This window comes from Oncorhynchus mykiss, chromosome 22 (genome assembly GCF_057628025.1).
Source record: "Oncorhynchus mykiss isolate SJ-2025 chromosome 22, ASM5762802v1, whole genome shotgun sequence".
NCBI lineage: Eukaryota > Metazoa > Chordata > Actinopteri > Salmoniformes > Salmonidae > Oncorhynchus > Oncorhynchus mykiss.
Genome location: NC_143043.1, coordinates 34,797,447 through 34,820,752, shown reverse-complemented (window position 1 = coordinate 34,820,752; position 23,306 = coordinate 34,797,447). Strand labels below are relative to the sequence as shown.

Sequence of the window (23,306 nt, the reverse complement as noted above, 5' to 3'; positions counted from 1 at the left end):
TAATCAAGGATTCAGATCTAGGTTTGTGTAATGTTTCTACAACCAAATATATCCCCATTCCATGAGATCAATAGGATGTTTTTTGTTTAGTTGTAATGAAAGTGATAACTAACATAATATGTTTCCCTCCTGTAGAGAATGTTCCAGCATGCTGACTTGTTATAATTCCAATGAATTATTGATCTGTCTTAACCCTGGAAGCCTCTGTTGCCATAGCACCCACTCATACTTTCTAGGAGGCCTCAGATCTTTAGTTACTGTCATCTGCGCGCGTGTGTGTGTTTCATCACCGTGAGAAAAAAGTATACGAATAGTATTGTAGGAGAGAACACACCGCATACGTAGATCAGAACAACATGGCTGTCTGTCTATCTGTCTGTGTATCTGTGAGGGCACAGCAGTCTGCAACAACGGCAACATGAAACACAGTAGGACTCAACCCTTCTAGAATGTCTGTCTGTCAATCTCTCCTGTCCTGAGGGGTCCAAACATGACAAGGAAGAAGGGGGGTAAGGAGAGAGTACCAACCTCACACTGCTTTCTCCAAATGTCTATGTTCTTGCGCTGCGCTTTAGTAAAATGGTCCCATGCCTTCTGCCTGGAGGCAGCGGTGAACACAGCCGTGATCTGCTCGACTTGGGGTGAACAGGAGAGTCAAGACAAGACTTTATGTAGCACTACTGTACCACCCAGGCACAACACCACAGAGAAGACACTAGGAGCTTCATCGTGCCAGCCTGGGTTAGTGGATCCCATTGCATTTTCCTCTACCACCCACCAACATATTGAGAATCATTGGGTGGGCTGTGATTTAGACACATTGTTTTTGTTGGTTTGTAGGGCCTCCTAGGTTAAATGCTGGCTATAGTGTAACCTGGTGTCTCCTTCACAGTGCTGTACAGTACTTACATCTCATACCTGCTGATTCAGTTCCTTCAGGACTGACAAAGACAACATTCTACAATGGAAGGCTTGTTTTGTGATACTAGACAAACTATTGAATTTACATAAAATTAGTATTAGTATGTCATTAATCATTCAGAACTCTTTTGGAAGTGTTGTATTTACTGTAGTCATCACTATTCTCCCCACCAGTAGAAGAATGTTGCCTTTAAAGCTTGGCTCTGTTCTGACTGCATACTGTCATATTCATCTTCAATAAACAACAGGAACTTTAATAAATAGTGTCATTATTACTACTGGACAAGTGCACAGTGACCAGGTCAACATTAAAACTACACCCCCTCATCATCCTCTACGTCCACTCTGGTGATTTACTTCATATCTCTGGGACTTTGCTTCATGGATTTTCATATTAAACCAACACCAGAGGATTATATAGCTCCTTTTTCTTCTTGGTGTTGAGCATAACAAATACGACTCTAAATAGTACCATTCAAACAGCCATAAGCCATTGATCAATCGTGCTGTTGAGTCATTGTCTTTCCAGATGGTATTTCATATCATTTCAACATCAGTCCATAGTGTACATTGACATTGTTTGAGAGTGCCTGCTGGATGAACACTGTACTATGATGCCTACCTGGGAGGTACAGTAGGTAGATCAGCTGGTCCTCTCCTGTAGTAAGCTCCAGACAGACACACAGAGGTTTCCTCAGGACACTGTACTGTACGTACCTCTGTCTGGTCTCTGACTACTGTCACCCTCCCTAACTACAGGCTCATCACTGCACAGCTGTGTAGAAATGCTGGTCTTTAGTGCTATGTGAGAGGTACCTGTAGTTCTCTGTGTCTAGGAAGGGTTTAGGTCAATAAAGTGTTACAGGTAGTGCACAGTTTGTCTAGTTAGATGCTTACACTGAGTCAGTATGGCCAGCAGGGAGTTTTTAAACGTCTCCTTGGCTAGCTCCATCTCCTCCTCGTGCTGGGCCTTCTCACTCATCAGTCTCCGGACGTGGCTATTGGCCGACTGGATCATAGAGTAGAAGTGATTAGCCGACCGCCGGTTGACCTCACCACGGTCGATCCATGTGAACAGGACCGCAGTCGCTTCACTGAAGTTATGGTCATCTGGAGGGGGATGATGGGGGAGAAGGAGGGGAGAGGTTTAAGGCTGGGGGTTTAATTTTTACGGCTAGGGGAACGTTTCGACAACATCCGATGGAATTGCAGAACGTGAAATTCAAAATAAATTATTAGAAATATTTAACTTTCATACAACCACAAGTGCAATACACCAAAATACATATGAACTTCTTGTTAATCCAGCCACTGTGTCAGATTTCAAAAAGGCTTTACGGTGAAAGCAAACCATGCTATTATCTGAGGACAGCACCCCATCAAACAAACACATGGCAATCACATTTCAACCCGCCAGGCGCGCCACAAAACTCAGAAATAACGATATAATTCATGCCTTACCTTTGAAGATCTTCTTCTGTTGGCACTCCAATATGTCCCATAAACATCACAAATGGTCCTTTTGTTCTATTATTTCCGTCGTTATATATCCAAAATGTCTATTTATTTGACTCGTTTGATTCAGAAAAACACCGGTTCCAACTCGCCCAACATGACTACACATTATCTAATAAGTTACCTGTAATCTTGGTACAAACATTTCAAACAACTTTCCTAATCCAACTTTAGGTATTTTAAAATGTAAATAATCAATGAAATTTAAGACGGAATAAACTGTATTCAATAGCGGATAAAATGAAAGTGGAGCGAGGGCGAGGTTGTGCGCCCCAAACACAACAGTACACTAGACTCGACACTCAGTCTGAACAGCCATACTTCTTCATTACTCAAAAGAAAAACATCAACCAATTTCTAAAGACTGTTTACATCTAGTGGAAGCCCTAGGAACTGCAACCAGATGCCTCAGAAATCTAGATTCCAATAGAAAAGCAATTGAAAACACAGTCACCTCAACAACAAAAAAATTCCTGGATGGTTTGTCCTCAGGGTTTCGCCTGCCAAATAAGTTCTGTTATACTCACAGACATCATTTTAACAGTTTTAGAAACTTTAGCGTGTTTTCTATCCACATATACCAATTACATGCATATCCTAGCTTATAGGCCTGAGTAGCAGGCAGTTTACTTTGGGCACACTTTTCATTCGGACGTGAAAATACCTCCCCCTATCCCAAACAGGTTTTAACAGTGAAGCTGAAAGCCTACAAAAATTCACTTGGGTATTCAAAGAAAGAAATGATATGGCGATGCACTTTGAAGAAATTCTACTTCTATCTTCCCCTCCGTGCTTCAGTGCACAGGAACTGAACAGCATGGGGAGATTACCTATCAGACTGTTTCATATTTTCTGAGAGCCTGTGGATGAGACCACACAGTCTGTTCTGAACACAAAATGCATTTCTGGGTTTGAAACTGGTTTTTGAACGAGCGTAGCCCCTAACTGTCTGTGTCTCGGTGGGCCTTTGTCGAGTGCATTTTTCACATTTGTATAATAATTGAAAAGTGCCACAGAGCCGTGTCCGATTGTACAGCGCAGAGTGAATTAGACATCGTTTAATGAGTTCAATACCCACTGCAACACGACCTGAGAGCACACAGATGCTCGGCTGAAAATACTTTTCACCTCACAGCTCTAGTCCTATTCAGGAGAGGCAGCAGCGTACAATCACGCAGTCATATTATAATGCCGTCACATGAAGGTATTGTGGGCCAGCAAACACTGGGAATAATGAAAGTCTATTTCCCCTTTTCAATGAATAATCAAATAAAAATATCACACAGTGTTTTGCTTGTGTAATATTAATGGAAAGCTTAGAGAAAGTCTCTAGAGTAATAGCCAGTGGTGTAGTGTAGGGTAAACCTTTTTTATTGTGTGCGAGTGTTTACCCACCCTAAAATGTGACACACACAAACACTGACACACACACAAACAAACCCACACATACACTGACACACAAACAAACACACACACACACACACACACACACACACACACTCTTGCTCGCCCTCTACCTTCCCCTCCTCTTTCTTCCATCTGTCACCACCAGTTAGCCTTCCTCTGCTTCAGCCTCAGTGTGAAGGCTAATAACATTCCTTCATAGCAGCAGCTGTATTACAGTTTTATCAATTGCTAAAACACTAAAACCCATTGGCTGAACAAAGTTCTCAGTTGCCTGGACTCATTTAGCTAATTATGCAGTCTGTTGTCAATACCTTAAACCATTTCACATGATAAAACACAATTTGCAGATCTCACTTAGACTTTTCAGCAAAACTCTAAACACATTCTCATTCTCAAAACACATTCTGCACTCTAATGCACATGTCATCCATACTGGCAAACACAAGTGGCAACAATCAAATACAAATAGAGAACATATGTCATTGATTGAACACAACCACTCAAAATTGATTTAACCTGTTTTAAATGATGCGACACAACCAATATAAGCCAGTTCAGAGAGCAAACAGGTTGTTGAAGGTGGGAAGGAGAAAGTCTGAGAATGGATACTGTAGTACAGTGGCTGTATACTGTACAATGGATGAATTGTATGGCCCTGAACATTGTGCTTTCCATTTATTAACAGTATTGACTGCTCAATAGATTTTGACTGGTTGCAGGTTCATATCAACAAAGAACAAGAATTACAGTATCACAGAGACAAAGGACAAGTTTGTGAGATGCAGGGTACAGTACTATAAAAATAGGGGTACAAGGAGGAGGAAGAACAAAAAACAACATTGCAAAGAGAAAAGCAGAGTAGTAATTTCTGATCAATTTTGACCTAATATGATAGAACATGTTTTCTTTCATCAAAGGACAATTAATTTTTGTTTTGATTAAAAATGTACTTCTCCCTGAGAATTGTATGTTTTGAACAATGTGTTTTCTATTTTTCGGTGTATTGTTTACTGACTGCTTGAGAGTGTATATCATTTTGATCACTTTGTTTATGATTTGAGAGCAGTGTTTGATTTTGAACACAGGTAAAACTGTTTTGAGGCGAATGTTTCATTTTGCGAGAGGAGTCAGAGGTTATGTAAATAGTGCTTGAAGATGATGTTTTGTGTTTAATGTTTTCAGGAAATGGAGCAACGTTTCAGCAATTGTGTTTTAGCAATTGAGAAAAACTGTAATTAAGAGAGAGACTGAGTAATGCTCTGTAATATGGTAATGAACATGTTTAAGCTATTTACCCGCCTGAGAATGTAAAAGCATTAACCAGAGGCTGTTTGAATGAATATGATTATGGAGAAACAGAACACTTTCAAACACCACTCTGAACAGAGAGCAGAGGCAGTGGAACAGGGGGACAAGGAGGATAGCAGAGAGAGAGAGAGAGAGAGAGAGAGAGAGAGATTTTGCACATTGTTACAACATTGTATATATATATAATATGACATTTGTAATGTCTTTATTGTTTTGAAACTTCTGAATGTGTAATGTTTACTGTTGATTTTTATTGTTTATTTCACTTTTGTATATTACCTACCTCACTTGCTTTGGCAATGTTAACACGTTTCCCATGCCAATAAAGCCCTTGAATTGAATTGAATTTAATTGAATTGAGAGAGAGAGAGAGAGAGAGAGAGAGAGAGAGAGAGAGAGAGAGAGAGAGAGAGAGAGAGAGAGGGAGAGAGAGAGACCACAGGTAACTTCCACAAAGCTGGGAACGATCTGAGAGACAAGGCAAGAAGGACATTCTATGCCATCAAAAGGAACATAAAATTAAATTAGGATCTGGCTAAAAATACTTGCATCAGTTGTAGAACCCATCACCCTTTATGGTTGTGAGGTCTGGGCTCACCAACCAAGAATTCACAAAATGGGAAAAACACCAAATTGAGACTCTGCATGCAGAATGTGTACAACATAAAACACCAAATAATTAGGCCGATACCAGCAGAATTAGGCCGATACCCGCTAATTAACAAAATCCAGAAAAGAGCTGTTAAACAAAGCCATCACCTACAGAGGGATGAACCTGGAGAAGAGTCCACCAAGAAAGCTGGTCCTGGGGCTCTGTTCACAAACAAAAACAGACCCCACAGAGTCCCAGGTCAGCAACACAATTAGACCCAACCAAATCATGAGTAAACAAAAATATAATTACTCTACACATTGGAAAGAATTAACAAAAGAACATAGCAAACTAGAATGCTGTTTGGCCCCAAAAAGAGAGTACACAGTGGCAGAATACCACTGTGTACTGTGACTGGCCCAAACTTAAGGAAAGCTTTGACTATGTACAGACTCAGTGAGCATAGCCTTACTATTGAGAAAGGCCACCGTAGGCAGACCTGGCTCTCAAGAGAAGACAGGCTATGTGCAAACTGCCCACAAAATGAGGTGGAAACTGAGCTGCACTTCCTAACCTCCTGCCAAATGTATGACCATATTAGAGACACATATTTCCCTCAGATTGAACAGATCCACAAAAAATTTGAAAACAAACCCAATTTTGATAAACTCCCATATCTACTGGGTGAAATACCACAGTGTGCCATCACAGCAGCAAGATTTGTGACCTGTTGCCACAAGAAAAGGGCAACCAGTGAAGAACAAAGACCATTGTAAATACAACCCATGTCTATGCTTATTTATTTTCCCTTTTGTTCTTTGCCATTTGCCATTACAACATTGTATATATACATAAAATGACATTTGTAATGTCGTTATTCTTTTGGAACTTGTGTGTAATGTGTACTGTTCATTTTTATTGTTTATTTCACTTTTGTATATTATCTACCTCACTTGCTCTGGCAATGTAAACACATGTTTCCCATGCCAATAAAGCCCCTAGAATTAAATTGAAATGAGAGAGAGAAGGAGAGAGGGGGGAATATTAGCAGGAAAGCACAGAATGGGAAAAGAAATGAACCCCCAGCAACACACATTTCCCACCAGCAGAAGACGATGGCTGGGTCTAATTGTGTTGCTGTCCTGGGGCAACTGTGGGGTCTGTTTGTGTTTGTGAACAGAGCCCCAGGACCAGCTTGCTTAGGGGACTCTTCTCCGGGTTCATCTCTCTGTCTCTGTGTCTCTGTCTCTCTCTGTGTGTCTGTGTCTCTCTGTGTCCCCCCCCCCCCAACATGAGGAAGTCTAGGAAAGAGGGAAGAGACCTGCCTCTAGTTATTTACGTCTCTCTCTGTTCAGGAAAAGAACAGATGATAACACAGCATGATGTCGTAGCTCTCTGTCCAGGAATGTTCACATGCTGCTATGATGGTTAGTGTAACACAGTAGATGGATGATGAAGGGAAGGGAAGACATGACAGTATTTCTCATGCAGAGAGAGAATGGGTAGTGTGTCTGAGAGAGCTCTAGCAGACAGAGTGAGATCAATAACTCATTTAGATGATAGAAGAAATTAGAAACCAAAACGGTATTTTTCTAACATAACATGATCGTGTCAGATTTTTTTTCCAATATCAAATCACCATAACATCATGTTCCATTGGTCTGTCTGTACTACACTAAGATATCAATCATGAGAATCTATGTTTGATTGTTTCCATACTGTGAATAAGGACCAGGAATAAATGAAGCATGTCTGAGTATGTAATACAGTGTGCAGCTTGGACCAGTTTACAGATTACACACATTTACACACCACCATGGTCCATCTGCAGCACACACACTGAGCGTCAGCTGTGGGATGGGTGGCTATAAGAGGCACAGAACATCCAGACAACATCAGTACTTCATCAGTACTTTATCATGAAAACCAAACAACCAACCAAACACCACCGCCGAATCTGGGCTCAGAGCGACCATCCTCATTTGTCCTCTCACCTTTCAATCTCTCCGCAAGCAGTCCTGCCTCGTGGTCTGAGAAGTGCATGATGGGAGGTGGCGAGGGCGGTCGGAAGAAGTCTTCGTGGATCTTGCGTCGGTGTCGTTCCTCCCTGGCCAGCAGCCTCTGTTGACATTCCCACTCATACAGGTCGTCTCTGGCCTGAGCAAAGTCCACGTGCATCCTCCCTGAGTCCTTCTTATCTGTACTGGAGCCGATACGCATCCGGTAGCCTGGGGAAACAGGGCATTTAGAGGTCGGGTACACTAAACACAACAATACAGAGACATTCAACACAGGAACACAGACAAACATACTGTGGACAAATTATGTATACAGTCATGTAAACTCATACTCCCACAGTCAGATACACTCAAAGGATACAGTATTACAAATGCTTACATTCTATACCCCATGTACAACCAGAAAGATCATTAGCAAATCGAAAGGACAAACTCTACATTTTCAACTATTCATAATGCAAAACTATTAATGTAGTCCTCGTCATCAATAGGCACATCTCCAGCCTGCATAGCTACAGTCTATTTCTGCTCCTGTCTTGAGCTTCAGGACACAAGGTCACTGTTTTTACTCCTCTACAGTGTTAGTATCGTTAATACATATTCTATTCAAAAGGAATACTATAAACTGCTGCAAATACATAGTTATGCTGACCACTGACCAGAGAGGTAGCGCATCTCATTTGTGTGTTGTGTGTATAGTATAGCATTGGCATAGTATAGTATAGTATATTATGTGTATAGTATTGTATTTGTATAGTATAGTATAGTACTGACCAGAGAGGTAGAGCATCTCATTTGTGTGTTGCGTGTATTGTATAGCATTGGCATAGTATAGTATATTATGTGTATAGTATTGTATTTGTATTGTATAGTATAGTATTGTATAGTACAGTATAGTACAGTATAGTATTGTATTTGTATAGTATAATATAGTATATTATGTGTATAGTATTGTATTTGTATAGTATAGTATTGTATAGTACAGTATAGTACAGTATAGTATAGTATATTATGTGTATAGTATTGTATTTGTATAGTATAGTATATTATCATGTAGTATAGTACAGTATAGTATATTATGTGTATAGTATTGTATAGTATAGTATAGTATAGTATAGCACAGTATAGTATAGTATATTATGTGTATAGTATAGTATAGTATAGTACAGTAGAGTATAATACAGTATAGTACTGACCAGAGAGGTAGAGGGACTTGTCCACCATGAACTCCTCACTGAAGCGGATGTGACAGAAGTTCTTCTTGCTCTTCCTGATGGCGATGATGTCACCACACGGATCAAACACCTCCCTGATGATCTCCTCGCTGGCATTCTCCGGCAGACCCCCCACAAACACTGTCTTACACCCTGGGGGGCGCTCCCGTGTTGACGGAGGAGGCAGGTCTGGAACATCATGCATGCTCAGGTCATATCTGATGACAACTCTCAACCAATTTCCATATATCAACCTATTTCTATTCATTGATACCGAAAGGAAGGAAAAGCATGCAAGTGTGTGTGTGTGTGTGTCTGTGTGTGTGTGTGTGTGTGTGTGTGTGTGTGTGTGTGTGTGTGTGTGTGTGTGTGTGTGTGTGTGTGTGTGTGTGTGTGTGTGTGTGTGTGTGTGTGTGTGTGTGTGTGTGTGTGTGTGTGTGTGTGTCTGTGTGTGTGTGCAAGGGTGGACGTGTTTAACTATACTTGTGTTTAACCCTACAAGAATAGTAAACAAACAAAAATTTGACCAACGGGACACTTTTCTTAGTCCCCACAAGGTCAAATGCTATTTCTAGGGGTTTAGTGTTAGGGTTAGAATTAGGTTTAGGGTTAGGAGCTAGGGTTAGTAGCTAGGGTTAGGGTACAGGTTAGGTTTAGGGGTTAGGATTTTGAATGGGAATGAATTGTGTGTCCCCACATGGTTAGTTGTACAAGACGGTGTGTGTGTGTGTTGGTGCGTGTGCGTGTGTGAGTCTTACTGGGGTTCTGGGGGAACAGGGTGCAGCTCTGGCAGTGGATGATCTCCTTGATGATGGGGGGACCAGGGGGAGGAGGGACCAGGCTGATACCTGCCATCATGGGGTTGATAGGAGCTAGGAGACCCAGCCCTGGATCAAAACCCTGGATACAGAGAGAATCTGGAGGAGAGGAGAGGAGGGAGAGAAGAGGAGCAATGAGACCCAGCCCTGGATCAAAACCCTGGATACAGAGAGAATCTGGAGGAGAGAGGGAGGAGAAAAAATTGTTTGTCTGAAGGAGAGGAGCAATGAGACCCAGCTCTGGGCTCTAATTAAAGGCTTGGTTACAGGTACTGTATGGAGGAAACAGAGAGAGAGAGACACTTATTAATATCTTCAGAACACAACATGATGAGAATGGGAGAATGAACAAGACAGAAATATCCAGTGCTGCTCGACTCAGGCCCTATACAGTCACACAGGGTCTGAGAGAGAGAACAGACACTGAATCTACCTTAGAGTAGAAACCAATCTGACTGCAGCTGTCACACAAGCCTGTCGCTACTGTGAGGATACAGATGGTCATGGATACAGATATAAAATGTAAGAATGTAGAACTGCAACTTCATATTTATGAAATCATCAATCAAGTCCTCACTGCAGATTTGAGTTTGTCAGCAAAGGTGAGTGTGAAGAGTGTGTGTGTAGGAGGGAGAATGATTCTATGTGATGCTGTCAGAAGGATTCCAGGGCTCAATATGAGTCCCTACACTGCAGTATTTACTATCCTAAGAGGCTGAAAAGCAAAGAATCACTTCTACTGGCTGTGTCTGGCGACGCCTCGAAGAGGAAGTGTCTGGCGAAGCCTCGAAGAGGAAGTGTCTGGCGACGCATCGAAGAGGAAGTGTCTGGCGACGCCTCGAAGAGGAAGTGTCTGCCGAAGCCTCGAAGAGGAAGTGTCTGGCGAAGCCTCGAAGAGGAAGTGTCTGGCGAAGCCTCGAAGAGGAAGTGTCTGGCGAAGCCTCGAAGAGGAAGTGTCTGGCGTGTCTGGCGTTGCGAAGCCAAGTGTGTTTTATTAAAGAGAAGGAGTTTTTAAGAGGAGCTGCAAATCCTTGAGGTTGTAGAGAGAAGCGAAAGAGGAAATATATCTGGAAGATTATCTCAGATAAATCTGCTGAGTCACGATCAGGAGTAATCTGAGATTGTGTGGATCTGTGGAAAACTCATTGAAATGTTCGCTGTGGTGATCTGAACAGGTAAATGACATGTCTCCTCTCCCCACGTTCCTCTGTGATGATCTGAACAGGTAAATGACATGTCTCCTCTCCCCACGTTCATCTGTGATGATCTGAACAGGTAAATGACATGTCTCCTCTCCCCACATTCATCTGTGATGATCTGAACAGGTAAATGACATTCTCCTCTCCCCACGTTCATCTGTGATGATCTGAACAGGTAAATGACATTCTCCTCTCCCCACGTTCATCTGTGATGATCTGAACAGGTAAATGACATTCTCCTCTCCCCACATTCATCTGTGATGATCTGAACAGGTAAATTACATGTCTCCTCTCCCACGTTCATCTGTGATGATCTGAACAGGTAAATGACATTCTCCTCTCCCCACGTTCATCTGTGATGATCTGAACAGGTAAATGACATTCTCCTCTCCCCACATTCATCTGTGATGATCTGAACAGGTAAATGACATTCTCCTCTCCCCACGTTCATCTGTGATGATCTGAACAGGTAAATGACATGTCTCCTCTCCCCACATTCATCTGTGATGATCTGAACAGGTAAATGACATGTCTCCTCTCCCCACATTCATCTGTGATGATCTGAACAGGTAAATGACATTCTCCTCTCCCCACGTTCATCTGTGATGATCTGAACAGGTAAATGACATTCTCCTCTCCCCACGTTCATCTGTGATGATCTGAACAGGTAAATGACATTCTCCTCTCCCCACATTCATCTGTGATGATCTGAACAGGTAAATGACATTCTCCTCTCCCCACGTTCATCTGTGATGATCTGAACAGGTAAATTACATTCTCCTCTCCCCACGTTCATCTGTGATGATCTGAACAGTTGAGGATGCCTGGTCTTTCTTTAAAAGTAACTTCCTCACCATTTTAGATAAGCATGCTCCGTTCAAAAAATGCAGAACTAAGAACAGATATAGCCCCTGGTTCACTCCAGACCTGACTGCCCTCGACCAGCACAAAAACATCCTGTGGCGGACTGCGCTAACATCGAATAGTCCCCGCGATATGCAACTGTTCAGGGAAGTCAGGAACCAATACACACAGTCAGTCAGGAAAGCTAAAGCCAACTTCTTCAGGCAGAAGTTTGCATCCTGTAGCTCCAACTCCAAAAAGTTCTGGGACACTGTGAAGTCCATGGAGAACAAGAGCACCTCCTCCCAGCTGCCCACTGCACTGAGACTAGGTAACATGGTCACCACCGATAAATCCATGATTATCGAAAACTTCAACAAGCATTTCTCAACGGCTGGCCATGCCTTCCGCCTGGCTACTCCAACCTCGGACAACAGCTCCCCCCCCCCCCGCAGCTACTCGCCCAAGCCTCTCCAGGTTCTCCTTTACCCAAATCCAGATAGCAGATGTCCTGAAAGAGCTGCAAAACCTGGACCCGTACAAATCAGCTGGGCTGGACAATCTGGACCCTCTATTCCTGAAACTATCCGCCGCCATTGTCGCAACCCCTATTACCAGCCTGTTCAACCTCTCTTTCATATCGTCTGAGATCCCCAAGGATTGGAAAGCTGCCGCAGTCATCCCCCTCTTCAAAGGGGGCGACACCCTGGACCCAAACTGTTACAGACCTATATCCATCCTGCCCTGCCTATCTAAGGTCTTCGAAAGCCAAGTCAACAAACAGGTCACTGACCATCTTGAATCCCACCGTACCTTCTCCGCTGTGCAATCTGGTTTCCGAGCCGGTCACGGGTGTACCTCAGCCACGCTCAAGGTACTAAACGATATCATAACCGCCATCGATAAAAGACAGTACTGTGCAGCCGTCTTCATAGACCTTGCCAAGGCCTTCGACTCTGTCAATCACCGTATTCTTATCGGCAGACTCAGTAGCCTCGGTTTTTCGGATGACTGCCTTGCCTGGTTCACCAATTACTTTGCAGACAGAGTTCAGTGTGTCAAATCGGAGGGCATGCTGTCCGGTCCTCTGGCAGTCTCTATGGGGGTGCCACAGGGTTCAATTCTCGGGCCGACTCTTTTCTCTGTATATATCAATGATGTTTCTCATGCTGCGGGCGATTCCCTGATCCACCTCTACGCAGACGACACCATTCTATATACTTCCGGCCCGTCCTTGGACACTGTGCTATCTAACCTCCAAACGAGCTTCAATGCCATACAGCACTCCTTCCGTGGCCTCCAACTGCTCTTAAACGCTAGTAAAACCAAATGCATGCTTTTCAACCGTTCGCTGCCTGCACCCGCACGCCTGACCAGCATCACCACCCTGGATGGTTCCGACCTTGAACATGTGGACATCTATAAGTACCTAGGTGTCTGGCTAGACTCTAAACTCTCCTTCCAGACCCATATCAAACATCTCCAATCGAAAATCAAATCAAGAGTCGGCTTTCTATTCCGCAACAAAGCCTCCTTCACTCACGCCGCCAAACTTACCCTAGTAAAACTGACTATCCTACCGATCCTCGACTTCGGCGACGTCATCTACAAAATTGCTTCCAACACTCTACTCAGCAAACTGGATGCAGTTTATCACAGTGCCATCCGTTTTGTCACTAAAGCACCTTATACCACCCACCACTGCGACTTGTATGCTCTAGTCGGCTGGCCCTCGCTACATATTCGTCGCCAGACCCACTGGCTCCAGGTCATCTACAAGTCCATGCTAGGTAAAGCTCCGCCTTATCTCAGTTCACTGGTTACGATGGCAACACCCATCCGTAGCACGCGCTCCAGCAGGTGTATCTCACTGATCATCCCTAAAGCCAACACCTCATTTGGCCGCCTTTCGTTCCAGTTCTCTGCTGCCTGTGACTGGAACGAATTGCAAAAATCGCTGAAGTTGGAGACTTATCTCCCTCACCAACTTCAAACATCTGCTATCTGAGCAGCTAACCGATCGCTGCAGCTGTACATAGTCTATTGGTAAATAGCCCACCCATTTTCACCTACCTCATCCCCATACTGTTTTTATTTATTTATTTTTATTTTTCTGCTCTTTTGCACACCAATATCTCTACCTGTACATAACCATCTGATCATTTATCACTCCAGTGTTAATCTGCATAATTGTAATTATTTGCCTACCTTCTCATGCCTTTTGCACACAATGTATATATAGACTCCCCTTTTTTCTACTGTGTTATTGACTTGTTAATTGTTTACTCCATGTGTAACTCTGTGTTGTCTGTTCACACTGCTATGCCTTATCTTGGCCAGGTCGCAGTTGCAAATGAGAACTTGTTCTCAACTAGCCTACCTGGTTAAATAAAGGTGAAATAAAAAAATAAATAAAAAATAAAAAACAGGTAAATGACATTCTCCTCTCCCCACATTCATCTGTGATGATCTGAACAGGTAAATGACATTCTCCTCTCCCCACATTCATCTGTGATGATCTGAACAGGTAAATGACATTCTCCTCTCCCCACGTTCATCTGTGATGATCTGAACAGGTAAATGACATTCTCCTCTCCCCACGTTCATCTGTGATGATCTGAACAGGTAAATGACATCATCCATTAAAGCTGTTTCTCTTTTCCTCTCTCTTTGTTCTGGACTTTTCTTTTACCCTCCTGGTGAAAATAATTCAATGCTGTTAGTTTTCCTCATTGGCCCGGGCCGTGCTCTGTTACGTCTGCCAGGGTAAGAGAGTTCACACTTAGTTTATTTGTCATTGTTTAATTTCTCTCTCTCTCTCTTTCTTTTCCTCTCCTCCCTCCCTCTGTTCTCTCCCTCTACTCAGCAGGTTTGTGTGTACGGCTGGACGCTGAGTTTGCTGGGCTCTGGATCTCCCCTCAGGAAACAGCTGCTCGTAATTACTGTGAAGGTGAGACGTCATCCATCACACACACTCCATAACCCCCATTATGTTTCTCCTCCTCTTCTCTTTCCCTTCGCTCTCTCTCCTCCGGTCTCTGAGCTGTCCCCCAGTCTCTCATTCCCTCTCTCTCATTTCAGTTCTCTCTCTCTCTTGGAGCTGAGGTCTGTACTCCAGGAGGATATCAGTCTTAATCCGTCTTTTCCTTAGTGCTGGGGAAGGAGGATCCAGTCCAGCTGTCCAGTCATCCCTGCTGTCTCTCAGCTCATTAAGGAGGAGAAGGACTGTACAGTACTGACCCGATGAAACCACAGTGACGATGGGCTGCTCTCCTTCCTTCCTTCCTTCCTTCCTTCCTTCCTTCCTTCCTTCCTTTCCCGAATTAATCCCAGATCTGAGAGGGTTGGATAGGTGAAACCAATCAACCAGTCAAACTGTGCCTTGACTTTCCAGTCACGTACAGATCTGTGTTCTCCTCAAGAAATACATAACCTATCACACTTAATGCAGTGATCTCCCCCCCCCCCCCCCCCCGAGTGAAATAATAGTCTTATATATACGGCTTCATATTACAATAGATTTTCTCCATACAACTCTCAGCTTTCCTGAGTTAAATCCATGTATTCAGTTATTCAGGGCTTACACAAACTCAGCCTCCAAATCTCCTTCCGTGCTCTTCTAATGAACATCACAATGCAGCTCCCACAATGACATCTAAGAGGGCTGCACAACATATAGGGACTGAACACAGTGGAACTATCCAAATCCTTAGAGAAAACCGCTTTGCTAATGGATTTCATGAAACAAGTTGAAGTCCAGATAAAATGGTAGAGTACCTGAACATTTGAAGGAGCTTAGCGTTTTTAATAAAATCCATCAGTGTGGTTACATTTCAACCACAGACTCACTAGGGATCATGACAGAGGCCCAAATTATAGGTACTCAACATGTATAGTATAACACATGAACCATATAATATAAGAGAGGTTCCTTTTGTTATAGTCTTGAATAACATTAGAGAGGACTGAGAACAAAACATACATATTTATTACAACCAGATGTTGGGGACATTTTAAAGCTGAGTGTTTTCCAGCCCTGTTTTCCAGCCCTGTTTTCCAGCCCCAGCCCTCCTTAACTGTTGTAGCAGTCTTATTGGTCTGGAAGAACCTCACTCGGCTAGTTCTCACAGTGTGTGTGTGTGTGTGTGTGTGTGGGGGGGGGGGTTGTACATGTGTACCTGTATAGGCCAAAACATCATCCAGCAAGAATCTAGTATGCAAAGTCACCTCGCGAGAAGCTCAGCTAATCATCCTGAAGCTCAGCTAATCATCCTGAAGCTCAGTCATGACGGATTTCTCAGACCTCTCAAGACTATGACCGAAATCTGCTCATGAATTTTTATCAGATGTATTTCTCCCTATCCTCGCTGTCTACGCTGTCAAAATGGTAATTACAATAGGATGCACACACACACACACACGCTATCACACACCATTAGCATCAGCAGAGAGACAGACACATGTAGTCAGGCCATTAGAAAAGAGACCAGAAAGATTTTCTTTTGTATTGTTCCTATCCTCAGTCAGTCTCTCTGCACGGACTGAACAACGTGTAGTTAATAATGTCCTATCTAGCTGCTGATGGGGGACACAACAATTAGCAGCTCTGGTTTGGCAGAGCATGCTGCATTCTGGATATCCTGCCACAGGGGTATAGGCTAAGGTATCTACCTAGTTCTCGAGTAATCATTGACTGTTCTGCCCTGAGTGGGTGGAGCTGTGGAGGTGATAGAGTAGTAGGATGCCACCATGGAGGCTCTGGATGGAAGGGCCCAGTTCACCTGATGCCTTTACCATCTTCTCAAAAGTTTCAGAACACAGTCCATGGGGACTCTTTCCTTTCTTATGGCCTTGACAATACTTAGAAATTAGAATGAAGAGTTTGTTAGCAGAGGAGAGGGGGATAAGGGAGGAGAGTGAGGACGATGAGAAGGGGTGAGATGGAGGCCTGCCAATGCCCTACCTGAGACCAGCTGCTGCCTGCCGAGGCCCATGGGTACGATGCCCAGGTTGTTCATGGCGGTGGCCCAGGCTCCGTGGTCGTTCACCACATGGTCATGGACACTGAGGTGCTGCTCCGGCCCCAGGCTCCTCAGGCTCCTCAGGCTCCCTACACCGTCTGCTGCTGCAGGGGACAGGAGAAACAGGAGGGTTAGGAAGAGGAAGGAGAAGACCAGAGATATAGTTAACATATTAGTGAAGGTGTAGTAGCTAGTGTTATAGTACGTACCGCTGGCCATAGCAGGTCCTGTGTGCTCCGCTCTCTGGGTCTACCTCCCAGAGGTCTGATCAGAACCACAGCTCCCTCAGGCTGCACACCAGACCAGGACAGGACAGAGTGATAAGGAGAAGGATAGTTGGATGGAGGACTCCCAGTTAAAGATAGGATCCCATCTATCCTCTGCTAAACCCTGGGGATGAAAAAGAGAGCAGTTCAGTCAAGCAGCTTAAATCAATGTTTTTCAATCAAACCGTTGCAGCTTAAGATAGCATTAGAACAATGCAATCAGAAAGACATTGTTACTGATGTCCTACTGCCGCCCATACAGAGACAACCATGCACAAATCTTTGCACTGTTGTTATGCGAACTCAGATGGTCTTACACACTCACACACACTGTCACTCCAACACACATACAAACACTCACTCCATCATTTGCTCACTCACACATAATATGCACATACATTTATACTGACTCTACACACCCTCTCACATACAAGCTGCTGTTACTCTGTTTATCAAATCGAATGTATTTATAAATCTAGTCAAATGTATTTATAAAGCCCTTTGTACATTAGCAGATGTCACAAAGTGCTATACAGACCCAGCCTAAAACCGCAAACAGCAACCAATGCAGATGTAGAAGCACGGTGGCTAGGAAAAACTCCCTTATCATATATTCTGTTGCCTAGTTCCCTTATGTATCTACCTCCATCACTCCAGTATCCCTGCACATGTAAATATGGTATTAGAACTGACTTTAAATACTTCCTGTATATAGTATGCTTACTTACTTACTTACTTAATTGTGTATTTCATATTTCCTTATTTCATGTTTATTTCTAGCATTACATTGTTATTGTTATTGATTATTGCATTGTTGGGTTTTGAGTTTTGCAAGAAAGGCATTTCACTGTACTTGTGCATGAGACATTAAAACTTGAAACATGAAACTCTCTCACTCACACACACCTCCAAATGAAACCCAGCTGACCAGCCACTCAGTTGCCATGACATCACGTTATCCTGCTTTCTGTCAAATGTCTTATGGGGTGTGTCAGAGATGACCTTTAACCCCTAACACTCCCACCTAATTACACCGCCCCCAGACCCCATAACACTCCCAACAGCCCCAGCCACAGCCATACTGTCATCTTTAAAATCAATGGTTTTGAGTAGGAAAGTCCCATTTCCCTGTGAAATGTGCCAGAATTCTGATTGATCCCTGATTAACACAACGAGGTAATTGAGGAATGTGACCCTCTACAGTAAGTCAATGAACACAGGACTCTATAGAGGATTCTATTCCATCAACATAACTAACCACTAGTTCTTCAAGGAAAGGCCGAATGGCATTCTGTCCATGGTGTGAAAAAGCAGTTGAGATCTTATTCCATATTTCCTGTTACAAAGCTTGTTGTTCTCTGTGTGGTTCCTAGGGGGCCGTAGTTAGCTGCAGTGTGATCTGTATTCCGGTCACGCCTCCACCGTCGTCTCAGACCACCCCGCAGTAATTATCATTATTCAACTCTGACACCAGGAAATGAAGTCAGCCCAGCTACACCATCCAGATGTAATTAAGACACAATCATATGAACAGTTTTTCAATAACAACAGTTGACTTCCTTCAAATAGCTTTGGGATGCGAGGCCCGTTTCTGAAACTTTTCCCCTCAATAGGGTGACAAACAGTTGTCTTTGAAGTCACCTGCTGTATGTCGACACATTACTGTGTTTTCAGGCTGATAGGACCTGCCACTGTTCGCATCACAAGCACATTACAAACACTGAGCAGCGCTTCGAATAATAATGGCACACAGACACACACAGTGGAAGTAGAATTGCAATCAGGCCTGTAAGGGAGGTGGATACATTTCGGGATTGTGAAAACAAGTCATTGTGAGGACAGTCCCACAGCTGTCTTATAATATCTCATAACAGCTTATAACAGCTTGTAACTCCAGTCCTGGTCAGGTCATTATTGTGACTCTGGGATTTTAGCAGCATCAGCCCAGTTCAGAGCCTACTACGCTGAACAGCTCTTTACATAGTAACTGCTATACTGTATACTGTTCCTATTCATAGACAATCATGTATCCAATGGGCCACAGCAGACAACATCTACTCTACTATCACATGGGGGACAAACACTAGGCCAGATTTTATCCTCCACTGTCTGTCTTCCGGCTCTTCTTCTCTCCCTCCCTCTCATTCTTTCTCTTTCTCTCTATCTCTCCAGGTGGTGCCAGCGTACTGAGTAGTGAGGTAATGTAGCATCACAAACATAAAGACATGCACCCCCCCTCTCTCCTCCCTCTGCTCCTGTTCTCTCTCTCCTCTCCACCTTCTTCACTGCAGCCTGATGGTACATCTTACCCTCCTGACAAGTGACAAGGCTGTTTCTCTTCACCCCTCTGCATCATCCCCCCCTCTCTCTGCCAAACCTTGTCTCTCCTTCCCCCTCTCTCTGTCAAATCTCCTCTCTCCTTCCCCCTCTCTCTGCCAAACCTCCTCTCTCCTTCCCCATCTCTCTGCCAAACCTCCTCTCTCCTTCCCACTCTCTCTGCCAAACCTCCTCTCTCCTTCCCCCTCTCTCTGCCAAACCTCCTCTCTCCTTCCCCATCGCTCTGCCAAACCTCCTCTCTCCTTCCCCATCTCTCTGCCAAACCTCCTCTCTCCTTCCCCATCTCTCTGCCAAACCTCCTCTCTCCTTCCCCATCTCTCTGCCAAACCTCCTCTCTCCTTCCCGCTCTCTCTGCCAAACCTCCTCTCTCCTTCCCCATCTCTCTGCCAAACCTCCTCTCTCCTTCCCCATCTCTCTGCCAAACCTCCTCTCTCCTTCCCCATCTCTCTGCCAAACCTCCTCTCTCCTTCCCCATCTCTCTGCTAAACCTCCTCTCTCCTTCCCGCTCTCTCTGCCAAACCTCCTCTCTCCTTCCCCCTCTCTCTGCCAAACCTCCTCTCTCCTTCCCCCTCTCTCTGCCAAACCTCCTCTCTCCTTCCCCCTCTCTCTGCCAAATCCTCTCCTCTACCTCTAACCCCCCTTCTCTGTACACTCCTCCACCTCCTCTCTCCATCGCACATGCCTCTTCTTCTGTACACTCTCCCTCATTCCCTGATGCCTTCTCTCCCTTCGATCTTTCATCTTCCTCCTCTCTCTTCTTCCTTCCCTTCTCTCTCATGGTTGTCCGTAGATATCCAACCCCGCCGAGAATTTCTTCTCACTTTCACACAGCATGAAATATTCACAGAACGGGTGTCCTGTTCATTATTCAGGAGCTCACTTGACATCTCTGAATCTTTCACCAGCAGGCGCAGCATCACTCAGACCTGGAACTGCTGGGCACACACACACACACACACACACAAGCTCAGGAAACACAACAGTATACACACAATGAACACAAGCATGGAGGGCGGGAGGAAAACATTTCAGGGAGAAGGACGGCTCTGTTCCAAGCTGAATGTAGCATACTACATAGAATTAATCCATTAATTGGGCATGCATCCTAAGTGGTATGCTAGTATGGATAGGATGGACATTCCCTAGGTACATTTTAATAACAGGACAGTGTGGTAGTGGGAGAAAGATCTAAATGTCACACCCTGATCAGTTTCACCTGTCCTTGTGATTGTCTCCACCTCCTCCAGGTGTGGCTTGTTTTCCCCAGTGTATTTATCCCTGTGTTTCCTGTCTCTCTGTGCCAGTGTATTTATCCCTGTGTTTCCTGTCTCTCTGTGCCAGTGTATTTATCCCTGTGTTTCCTGTCTCTCTGTACCAGTGTATTTATCCTTGTGTTTCCTGTCTCTCTGTGCCAGTGTATTTATCCCTGTGTTTCCTGTCTCTCTGGGCCAGTGTATTTATCCCTGTGTTTCCTGTCTCTCTGTGCCAGTGTATTTATCCCTGTGTTTCCTGTCTCTCTGTACCAGTGTATTTATCCCTGTGTTTCCTGTCTCTCTGTGCCAGTGTATTTATCCCTGTGTTTCCTGTCTCTCTGTACCAGTGTATTTATCCCTGTGTTTCCTGTCTCTCTGTGCCAGTTCGTCTTGCATGTTAGTCAAGTCAACCAGCGTGGTTTCCCATTCTCCTTTTGCTATTCTCTTTTTGCTAGTCCTCCTGGTTTTGACCCCTGTCTGACTCTGGACTACTTTCCTGCCTGCCTGAACATCCTGCCTGCCCTGACCTTGATTCTGCCTGCCCTTCGGTACCTTTTGGACTCTGAACTGGTTATGACCATTTTGCCTGTCCACGACCATTCTCTTACCCTATTGGATTAATACATATTGTAACACTCCAAACATCTGCCTCCTGTGTCTGTATCTGGATCTCGCCTTATGTCATGATACTAAATGTGCTCCATATACGGTATGTGGCTGGTGCTTATCAGTCCCAAATGTTACGCAGGATGTGCATATCTAAGAATTTAAAAAACTTTCAGAAATCAACATTAGAATTACAAGCTTCTCAATGGTTTCAAACAGATTTGATTCCACAGAAGTGAGAAAGTCCATTATGTGTCCAGCTCAATTCTCTTTGCTATCTTGGGCAGTTCATCAGAAATACAGGAGGACAAAAGATCTCTGTCTCTCACTTCATCTTTCACCATAATCTTTTAGGTCACTTTTACTACCGACTTTAATGTTTCAATATTTTCCTTTTACATTGACACATTTCTTTGAGAAGACATTGGAAAAAGCCCTAATCCATGAGCATGAATGGTTCACTTCAGCCCAAAACTGCAATACAAACAGCAAATTTCACACGGCGTAGATATGCTAATTAGTCCTGTCACACACCAATTTCAGCGGTTAAATATTTGATTGACTCCAGTGTATATCATGCTGTTCCTCTACCACTGTCTGTGAGGGATTCATAATGCCTCGTAGATGTATTTATAACACATAATAACAGAGAGGATGCACAGGAAGAGTCAGAGGAAACACTCCTGTGCTCACACACACAATTCTATCACACACAGTTTTCATTTTTTGTACATTTATTGAAATCAGTAACTCCTCAATGTACTCTGAATGTTTCATTACTCTATGACCAAGATAATTGTGACTCTATTCAAAATAGCTCCTGAAGTTTCATCATTGTAAGTTCGTTAATGGGAAATATGGTAATATTTTCCATTTCCTGATAAGTTTCTGTTTTGGAGATAAGAGGTTTTCACCCGACAGTGATGTTATATTAGCTCACATTAACCCTCAGCACAGTAGTGTACGTAACACATGGTACAGTAAAAAAGTAACTCTGTTAGGTCATCTAAAATGCCACGCTAGAAAAGCCAGTGCTCTATGTAAACAGACCTTTCTACACAAAGAAATTGGTATTCAAACAAAACGTCCTACTATATGTAAAGCAGTCGTGCCAAAAGCCACATTCTCTTACACTTGTCCTCTATAGCAGCCTATGTTAAGACTGATAGCCCACTTGTACCATTCAGCACAAAGACAGTGGCATGGTCGGGACAACAGTCACTGCTCAATGATCTCTAATAAGGACTTTAGAAAAGCACCATTAAACATAACGAGAGAGAGAGAGAGCTACAGAGAGATGGACCTGGAGAAGAGCTACAGAGAGATGAACCTGGAGAAGAGCTACAGAGAGATGGACCTGGAGAAGAGCTACAGAGAGATGAACCTGGAGAAGAGCTACAGAGAGATGGACCTGGAGAAGAGCTACAGAGAGATGGACCTGGAGAAGAGCTACAGAGAGATGGACCTGGAGAAGAGCTACAGAGAGATGAACCTGGAGAAGAGCTACAGAGAGATGGACCTGGAGAAGAGCTACAGAGAGATGGACCTGGAGAAGAGCTACAGAGAGATGGACCTGAAGAAGAGCTACAGAGAGATGAACCTGGAGAAGAGCTACAGAGAGATGGACCTGGAGAAGAGCTACAGAGAGATGAACCTGGAGAAGAGCTACAGAGAGATGGACCTGGAGAAGAGCTACAGAGAGATGGACCTGGAGAAGAGCTACAGAGAGATGGACCTGGAGAAGAGCTACAGAGAGATGAACCTGGAGAAGAGCTACAGAGAGATGGACCTGGAGAAGAGCTACAGAGAGATTGACCTGGAGAAGAGCTACAGAGAGATGGACCTGAAGAAGAGCTACAGAGAGATGAACCTGGAGAAGAGCTACAGAGAGATGGACCTGGAGAAGAGCTACAGAGAGATGAACCTGGAGAAGAGCTACAGAGAGATGGACCTGGAGAAGAGCTACAGAGAGATGGACCTGAAGAAGA

At 43.9% G+C, this 23,306-nt stretch overlaps 1 protein-coding gene across 2 annotated transcripts in view; it reads right to left on the bottom strand.

Moving 5' to 3' along the window:
* Nucleotides 1–23,306, bottom strand: part of LOC110501709 (ecto-NOX disulfide-thiol exchanger 1) — an 89,591-nt gene that overhangs the window by 18,274 nt on the left and 48,011 nt on the right. The window contains exons 2-8 of one of the 2 annotated variants that reach the window (XM_036959066.2): nucleotides 17,066–17,246; nucleotides 16,799–16,960; nucleotides 9,734–9,892; nucleotides 8,958–9,164; nucleotides 7,738–7,971; nucleotides 1,819–2,031; nucleotides 529–635 (exon numbers count right to left, since the gene is read on the bottom strand). In XM_036959066.2, coding sequence (XP_036814961.1) covers nucleotides 529–635; nucleotides 1,819–2,031; nucleotides 7,738–7,971; nucleotides 8,958–9,164; nucleotides 9,734–9,892; nucleotides 16,799–16,960; nucleotides 17,066–17,075 — 1,092 coding nt within the window. In that variant the 5' untranslated portion in view covers nucleotides 17,076–17,246. The remainder of the gene's footprint in view (nucleotides 1–528; nucleotides 636–1,818; nucleotides 2,032–7,737; nucleotides 7,972–8,957; nucleotides 9,165–9,733; nucleotides 9,893–16,798; nucleotides 16,961–17,065; nucleotides 17,247–23,306) is intronic. The other variant, XR_016490608.1, reaches the window with a different exon arrangement.